This window comes from Abramis brama (assembly GCF_963993115.1).
Source record: "Abramis brama genome assembly, chromosome: 8".
Lineage (NCBI taxonomy): Eukaryota > Metazoa > Chordata > Actinopteri > Cypriniformes > Leuciscidae > Abramis > Abramis brama.
In genome coordinates this window covers 31218680-31228007 of record NC_139970.1, presented here as the reverse complement: position 1 = coordinate 31228007, position 9328 = coordinate 31218680, and the positions used below count along the sequence as shown (strand labels likewise).

At 36.9% G+C, this 9328-nt stretch overlaps 1 protein-coding gene across 1 annotated transcript in view; it reads left to right on the top strand.

Annotated features, from left to right (window-relative positions):
* Positions 1-4103: 4103 nt before the first annotated feature.
* fgf14 (fibroblast growth factor 14) overlaps positions 4104-9328 on the top strand; it is a 138578-nt gene continuing 133353 nt past the window's right edge. Inside the window, exon 1 of the mRNA XM_084122971.1 lies at positions 4104-4874. Coding sequence (XP_083979097.1) covers positions 4784-4874 — 91 coding nt within the window. The 5' untranslated portion in view covers positions 4104-4783. The remainder of the gene's footprint in view (positions 4875-9328) is intronic.

Below are 9328 nucleotides of genomic sequence, written 5' to 3'. Positions count from 1 at the left end.
GCTCTACCAAGGGACAGTTTTTTTTTTTTAACGTTTTATGTTTCGCTTGCATTACGCTCTCACTCTTGGGGACTTTTGGATAAATCACATATTTCTATAATCCAACAATCCTTTGTCCCTCATGCTACGCAACCTTGATTTTCAGTTGACCTGGACCAAATGCATTGCCAAAAGTACAGGAATCTGATTTTGGATGGGCTGACTAATTCAATCAGGGTTTTGTACTGTAAAGTTACATTTCATTTTCCTTATGAAACATTGCGCTCATGCAGAATTGCTCCAGATAGAGACTTTTAACATGCATGAGAGTGGCACAAATTGATATGAGCACAGAACCAAACCCAAAGACTATAAAAGCAGGCAAATGCCAGCAGTGAAGCCAATATGTCATTCTGATAAAACATCTCTAATTGACTGTTTGAAGAGGTGCTGCTTCACATGTGTGTGGGTTTAGTCAGGTTCACTACCGTTAGTCATACTGTGGAGGCACTTGCACTTTATTTGCCTTTATGAAAATGAACAAAACAGCATTTAAGATCTTATTTTCACCTAGTATCAAGGTGATTTTGTAAACATGGTCAACAAACTTTTTTTATTCTCAGAAATGCCTGGGTCAACCTTTTCGTTATTTGTAGAAAAGCGTTTTTACATGCACAGTCACGTAGTACTGGATTTGTATTTTATTTTTTGCTGGGAAGGTGAAGCCCTGATAAATGCGGTCGCCTAGGGTCCCGACATGCCCAACATTCATTCAAGTGAATTGTGCTGTGGTGTCATCCAGTGGCTAGTCATTAGTAAATGTGGAAGGGACAGACTGGAGGGTTTTGTACACATGAACAGGCAAGAGAGAATATTCGGACACTGTGCTCATCACATGGGATTCATATTAAAGCTTCATTTGCTGCCCATGCGCCTTTTCCATTGAAGGGGGAAGTTTTGGTACAAGCTGTGGGAGTTTAAGTAAAAAAACAAAAAACAAAAATTATATCTCTTACATAACTCATAAAAGTATGGGGTTATGAGTTATGTAAGGGATAAAATGCATTCAGAAAAATATTTAAAAATATGATTTTAAAGGGGTTTCTGTATGATAATGAGCATCTAACTGTACACTATCCCTTTTATTACATGGATACTTAATAATTTAAACCAATAAAGCTTTAAATATTTTATTTCTTATGAGTAAAAAGATGTGAAACACCAAACTAACACCGTGTAATTGACTGATTGCCAGGGACAATAGTCATTAAATCACATTCAACCACAATATCCTTCAAATGATCAGATTGAAGTCTTTCAGAGATGCATGTAATAAATTGTTTTTAGACTTCCATTTATGCTTGTTGCATTTTTGTGGTCATTTTAGCACATAGCAGAGGTGGTCTTGAGAAGCCTTTACCAGTTTCATTGATTTACTTTTTTACATTTTAAATGATTGATGCATATTAGAGTACACCAATAATAACACATCTTAACCCCCCAGCATGAGCAATTTACAGCTTAATCAAAAAGAAGTATAATAATGATGCCTGACAAAATTGTCAGAGGATCTTCCCTCGGGTGCAATGATGTTTTACTTTACATGAAACAGATCAATACTAGGTCTGGCAGTAAGAGCAGAGTAAACCTCAGTGCTGCATTATCCCTTACACAGACAGTCTCTGCAGACACTTATCTGCAAAATCAGGTCATAATGTCGAATTTCGAAAGTGCTGTTACCAAATTCCCTGTGTCCCAAAGATGTCACGCATGGTTCAAACGGTGACAGAGTACTATTGTGTTCAAATTTGATGCACTTTGCTCATCTTTTAAGGATTTACGGCAATGTGTTGTTGCTTTAATCAGGGAAGTGCCCCTTGCTTGGATGACTCATAGATTCGGGTTTTGTGATCATCTTGTAGTGGGAATGATTGGGCCGTGTCAGACTTTCTGTGGGGAATTTAGTCAAGAAACATTGAGCCTCAAAGGAGCCCACTTCCCTGAAGACCTAGACATCACAGAAGAGTGGCAAGTCTTGGGCTGAACAAAAGTAGGTCGTTAAAGTAGATTAATGCAGTAAATCAAAGCGTGGAGCTTCCTGTTAATTGAACACTGCTCTTTTGTTTTTCTTCAAGGAAAACAATTATACGTAAGATAGCATTATCAAAATTATAAGGAACCTGTTATGTAAGCAGGTTATATAGGCCTATCTTGTAACATTTGTAATGCCTTTAGAAGATGCATTTATATCATCAATGGAAAGTTTACTAGATTTTTAATAGTTGGCTGTATTGGAATAGATTTTTGGTGTGTCCTATAATAAACCAATTTTGCTCGTCAGATGCAAGTGATATAGGCTACAAACAGTATGCACAGTTTTATTTCTGCCTATAATCTTTTCTTACTCATTTTTTATTTGCCAGTTTATAGGCTATACAACATTTTTTTTGATTAAAACTTTGATTGATTGATTTATTTCTACATTGTACAATTCTTTACAAATAGGGTGAGCGGGACACAACCTAACAAGGGGCTAGTTGTAACACACATGGTTTAAAAATGTATACACATGCCAGCATGATGAAACTTGGAGTTGACTAGTTGCCATACCAACAATATATATAGAGAAAAAATTGCACCAATTTAAAAAGTCTTTGGAAGATATCACTGACATTTATTTAACCATAGCAAAAGTACATTTCTTACTTAAGTTCATTTTTAATTTCTGTTTTTGTGTGTGTGTGTGTGTGTGTGTGTGTGTGTTTATTTAAAATTAGGACAAATCTAATATTATTTTAATCTTATATCTGTTATTTAACAGTTGAGATAGTTCTTTAATAGTTCCTGATCTAACCAGCAGAAGACAGGGTTTGAATCCCAGTTGCGCAGGTGGGGCACGTTGTAACACTGTGCCCCTATTTGAACTGCTATTCTTTTATGAATTCTATTGAGAAACCATGAGAAAAAGGCGAATAAAGACTGAGAGTCAATGTTCAGAAATGATTAATTATTATTATGTTTTGAACTATGCTGTATAGCTGGGTTTTTTTTGCTGTGCTTGTTGTCAAACTAAAAAAATACTTTATTTTTAATTATTAAAAAATGCCATTATTTTATATAAAAAAGTTAATAATTGTGTTTTATTTACAAAATATTTCAGTTTATCTTGTTTATTTATTATTTATTAGATCAGATAACATTTTAAGCTGTCATTTCATGTTACAATGCCCCTCACATGTTACAACGTGCCCCACCTATGGGGCATATTGTCACATTTCACTTCCATTCTTTCGGGGTAAATCAAGAAAAAAGTATACACTGTATTAATGAAACAAAACCACATAATTGTACTAGACATGTGTGATATCAATGTGGGAAAAAATAAATACTCTGAACCCCAAGTGAATTTACACAAACTGAGAAAGTCAAAAATTGTAATGTTGTGCCAAGCTGTACCCTATCTACTTAATCGAAAACATAATAGTAGTTTAGGCAATTATTAATTTTATTGCAAAAGAGTGAAAGGTAAAATGCCGTGCCGGCGCGTGAAACACTTTTGAGCAAAAACAAACACTCAAACAGGTCTACTGAAACAATTGCCGTTCAAAGAAACCGATTCAATTTGTAAATCCTTGTAGGCTAGTATAAGTAGCCTATTTTTTTTTTAAAGAAGGACCTTCTGTAAACTGTAAGATCAGTGTTTTTTTCTTTTTCATTTCATCAAGCAGATTTGAACGTGAGAAAATTGTGTCTGTGTCTTGAGTTTCTTTTATGGTAGAATTTGGTTAGCTTTACACACACTTTTAGGCTGTAGCCTACTAAATACAGCAAACACCGAATTTAAACACCGAAAACATACTGATAACAGCCAAATATTAACTGAACTTTAGAAGAATGAAACCTAAAACGAGGAAGACTTTCTGAGTGGTGATTCAAACGAACCGCTCCATCGAAACGAGTAGTTCGAACGAACCGATTCGCTTAAATGCATCGGATTTCCCAACGCTACTCTATGTCGAAATGCCGAAAGCGTCAGTGATATGCCAGAGTCCAAACCACGTGTTTTACGTAATGGAAAGGCAATCTTTCAATTCAACCCCTCCTCCCTCTCGTCTATATCCAACACAGATCCAAGGCAAAGAGGGATACGTGCGAGATACTTTTCAGGAGGCAACTGGATCTGTGATGCACAGGTGAAACATCAAGCCGCACTCCAACCGCATCCTCAGCATCAGGATCAGTGCAGTGCTTTCACATTGATGAAAGCTCATGGATATTACTGACCAGCAGCAGCAGCAGCAGCAACAGACACAGCAGCAGCAGCAGCAGCAGCAGGTTTTAGGAAGACTTCCCTGAGAAACACTGAGCTCATGCTGGAAATGTGCGCTTTGCTCGGAGGTATCGCTGCTTTTAAATGGGATGCATCCCCTCCAGGCTTCTGATGCCGTGCACATCCATCCACCCTTCATCTGAGTGATGAACTAATAGGGAACGCAAAGATCCGCCGTGTCTTTCACGTTAGTTTATAACGGGCTGCACGTTCCCCCTCTGCAGCACATGCAATTTATAGAGTATCTATTTTTATGACCGACAAACCTTTATTACTAAGAAGAATACCTTTGTTTTGCCTGCTCTAAAGAGAATATTTTACCTCGTGCATGAAGACGCTTGGATAGTAATACATATTTTTCTATGTTACTACTGGAAAACTGAGCATCCCATTGTGTTCTTATTATTATGCAACCGCAGGGATCTGTTCTTTATCAGGGTGTCTAAGCTGTTGGATCGCTCCTCGCCCAAATCAATGTGGTTTCTTTGGAACATTTTCAGCAAAGGAACGCATATGCTGCAGTGTCTTTGTGGCAAGAGTCTTAAGAAGAACAAGAACCCAAGTGGTAAGAGCCATTGCGTCTTCTTCTTTCCCTCTATGTGTGCTGATCTGCAGTCAAATTTGTGCAGCAAGTCAGTGAATGCAGGCAAAGCTGAGGATAACTTGAGCTCTAGTGGTGAGACCAATCACAGATATCACAGCCGAAGGCTTTAACATTCAACTTTTTTCAACTAAATCCCACAGGTATGTAGTGTTAAGACAGCTTGAACAGTCTTACTTGGGCCGTACGTGGGAAGCACATTTTTCGGGGGTTCATTTCAGGGATGCTGCAGCATCCTTCTCAGTCCTGCATCACTTAAAGTGATGCTGCTCTCTGGCATTCGTGTGCAGCATTTATTCTTACGTGATTATGTGCAGTGCAAAGACCTCGTGTCGTTTGTCTCTTTCTATTAATCTGTTCATTAAGAGATCATTAGCTTGCAGTTTATTCCGGTCAAAGCATGTACAGCTACCCTGTTGTTCCACACAAATTCCCCCAAAAACAAATCACAACAAGGCGGTCCGCAGGGCACACTTGCGCAGTTTTATTTTAACAAAGCTGTTGACAAATATGGACACAAAGGAAAACTGTACAGAGCGTGCAGTCCTAAGTTGATGTTGACACCTTCTTTCCTAGACGTTGACACTGCAGCGTAGTAGATCATAGCAGTTTTCCCATGCTGACACGACACATTTCTTCATTGTAGTTTAATGGACGGTCTGTCATTCTTGACACTGTATTTGCCTTTATTTTAATTCTGTACCACTACCACTTCATTTTATATTCCAGAAGCATTTATGTGCATTGATAATGCTTATCGGACCATATGCATGCATTTGATGTCGCTCTACAAACTTTAAAGAACAATTTTTTCTTTTTGACAGAAAGGACCTGTAACATGATACTTATCTAAGTATATATAATAATACAATAATATACAATATAAACCTATTAAAATATATAAAATCACAAATATCGCACTTAAATGATTAGATTAAATCCTATAGACATTTTATTTACTGTTAAGCAAGTAAATAAGCAAGTCAATTTATTGGCAAATCTCTTTTTAAATGTATAGTTGTAACTGTGAAATACGGTTTAGGACCAAAGTTTAATTATAGCCAGCAGTGATTGTCTCTGTCTAGCAGTAATGTCCAGTGTGATGCATTCATAGTTAAATGAAACCATCATTTGTTTTACTCCGTCAGTGATTAGAAGTAGCAAAGCGTGAGGTTTTTGATTAGTTTACCATGGCTATTACGGTCTTAGCTGCATAAGATTAATAAAGAGAGAAGAGTGCTGCTGGGGCCTGCTGGTTATAGTCTATGCTGGCACATAGGCTGTATTTTTAGAAACACAACATCCAGCAGGGGCCGCATGAAGTATAATCACTTTAGTTTAGTTCTATCACTTAACACCTTCTTATATGTAACACTCCCTTGGTCCTGGTTCTTTTTTATTTTTTTAGGGTGAAGTCACAGGCGACGTTTTTCCAGAGTTTTAGAGAGTCGTTTCAATGGCTGTTCCAACAGATGGCACTTTCTGATAGCCTTGTGTTGGCTAATGTTTTCCTGGCAGGGACAAAGTCTTGCACTTGGCAATGTGGATTGCAATGATGGTTTGTGTTTGCTGATGCTGTAGGACCGAGGTAAACACTGGTTGGTTGTCAACCTGCTGGAATCTGCGTGGCGTGACAGAACTTTCTCCCTCTGGATGCAAGTGAATAGGGGCACTTACAGTATAACCTTTCATTCATGAAGTATAACAATGCCTGTAATGGCTGTGGCTTATTTTTTTATTTTATGTGAGTGTAAAAGACTCATTGGACTCTTTTTCACATAGACAATCTGTTCTCAGATGGCATTTATTTATAGAATAGTTTGTCATAACACTGTTAGATCAGTCCTCTGTGCAGAATTGGCAGACTGGATCCTGCAGTAACTTCTGGTGGTGAAAAAAATATTAAATATTAAGAACGCACACACACACACACACACACACACACACACACACACACACACACACACACACACACACACACACACACACACACACACACACACACACACACACACACACACAATCCATTCAGGCTGTACCAACTAGACTGTTTAAAGCATATTTTTTAAAGAAGGAACTATTTTTGTCCACATCTGACTTTAACTGTATGAGCACTGACACATTTAGCAGAATATCTTCTTTTGTGTTCCACAGAAGAAAGTAAGTCATAAACGTTTGGAATGACATAAGGGGAAGTAAATGATGAGTAAATGTTCATTTTTGGGTGAACTATCCCCTTAAGGGCAGCCCATTAGCTAAATTTACTACATATACTGGATCTCAACAGTAATTTGAATCGGTGTTGACATTTTTCTGTGGACACATCTGTTGTTTGTTCACGTCACAATTAACCATATCAGAAGCAAGACTGTTTGAGTTGTCTTTGATTACGCAAGAATAACTTGCAGCAAAATTCCATCAAAGCTCCTTTTTTGTTAAAAGAATGTGACATCCAGTTCCTGAATTAAACGATATGATACATTAGTCCATTTATCTGGCTGTTCCTTTAGTTTATAACTAGTTTATTTTGGGATGAATTATGTCTCATTGACTATCAGTACAGTCTGAGATAGCAGACCAGTCTTGCTGTAAACCATCCTTTATTTCTTTTTTGTTCTTTTGATCAAGGATTCCTCAAACCCTGCTTAAAAGCCCAAATTGCCTGCTATCTACTTATCCACTGTGGTCAAAACAGTGCCAGTAATAGCTCATAATGGAAATTTCATGTTTGTCAGTGCTGTTTCTTTCTCCATTTAAAATTTAAAACATGTGATCCATAGGGGAAACACAGGAGTTTATTATAAGATAAAAAATATTATAAGCACTATCTCTTCCACATGGGAAATGAGTAAATATTTTGCTTTAAGGTAAACAGTTAGCTTATCTCGTGCTGTATAGGCCTGAAGGATTATAATGGAAAATGGTTCTTATCTGTGCAAAATTCGGCTTTATGATTTTTAAGGTGTTGTGTGTGGCTATGTAGTTGCTCTGGATGATTTTTAGTATGTTGCTATGTGGTTACTAGGGTATTATGGGTGGTTTCGATGGCGTTGCTGCATGGTACAATAGTTTCAATAGCATACACCCAAGTTTCAGTGATACTGTTTCTTTTTCTTTCCTCAATGCAAGCCTACAGGATTTGTTGTTCACCCAGTTTTTTTTTAATACCCCAGGCAACAACCCGATTTTAGGTACACCTTTCAAAAGTTTGGGATTGGTAAGATTTTTAAATGTTTTTGAAAGAAGTCTCTGCTCACCAAGGCTGCATTTATTTTATACTGTAAAAATACAGTCAAAACAGTAATATTGTTAAACATAATTACTTATTTATTCCTGTGATGGCAAAGACAGTTTTTAGCATCACATGATCCTTCAGAAATCATTCTTATTTGCTGATTTGGTGTTAAAAATATTTTATTTTGAGCAGTGTTGAAAATATTTATGTTGCTTAATATTTTTGTGGAATCTTTTTTTTCAGGATTCTTTGGTGTATAGAACTTTCAAAAGAGCTGTATTTATAAATGTATACGTTATAAATGTCTTCACAGTCACTTTTGATCAATTTAATGTATCCTTACTGAATAAAAGTATTCATTAAAAAAAAAATCAGAAATCTTTCTGACCCCAAACTATTTAATGGTAGTGTATGAGTAGTATCTAATAATGGCATTGTAAAACTCTGTTCTTTCATCAGGACTGATGCAACAAGTTTTCAGGAGACAGTAATTTGTCTGTATTTGTCTAAGTGCACTGCACTGGCAATGAAACAATCAAATGAATAAATATTACACCATTTTAACATTAATACTGAGTGACTGAAACAATCTTTGTCATAGAATACACTTGTATTACAAATTGCAGGTTGTACATTTCTCATTCTTGTTCAATCAAAGAATTCTATATATTTTTTGTGGTGTGTGTGTACTTGTTTTTTAGCTTCCTAATTTATTTCCTTTGTGCTTCCCTCTCAACAGACTAACTACCTAACTACCTCTTACCTGTTCAGACAAGATTAAACAGTCTGCCTGTTCAGGGCCATTCACACCAACAGTGATTTACAGCAACAAAGTGACTAGAAGTCATTCATTTTCAATGACAGTTGGCGATTTGAGGCAACATATGTGACCACTGGCGACGCACCAAAGTTGAGCAGAGTTCAACTTTATGCAAATGCACAGCAATATGATGTCATCTAGCGATGTGAGTGGACAATATGCAACAGTTTGATACTGCAGTCGTGCAGGAATACTCATTAACAAACAACCAGTACAGCGGCATGCTAACAATACTAACCTAACTACATTTTTCACTAGTGTGACAGTAACAGCTGATTTCAGAATAGTTTGGTTTTATGTAATGTAGATGCTTTTTTTCTGACTAGCATGACAAATTCCTGCAATCACGTTTCATCACTGTGT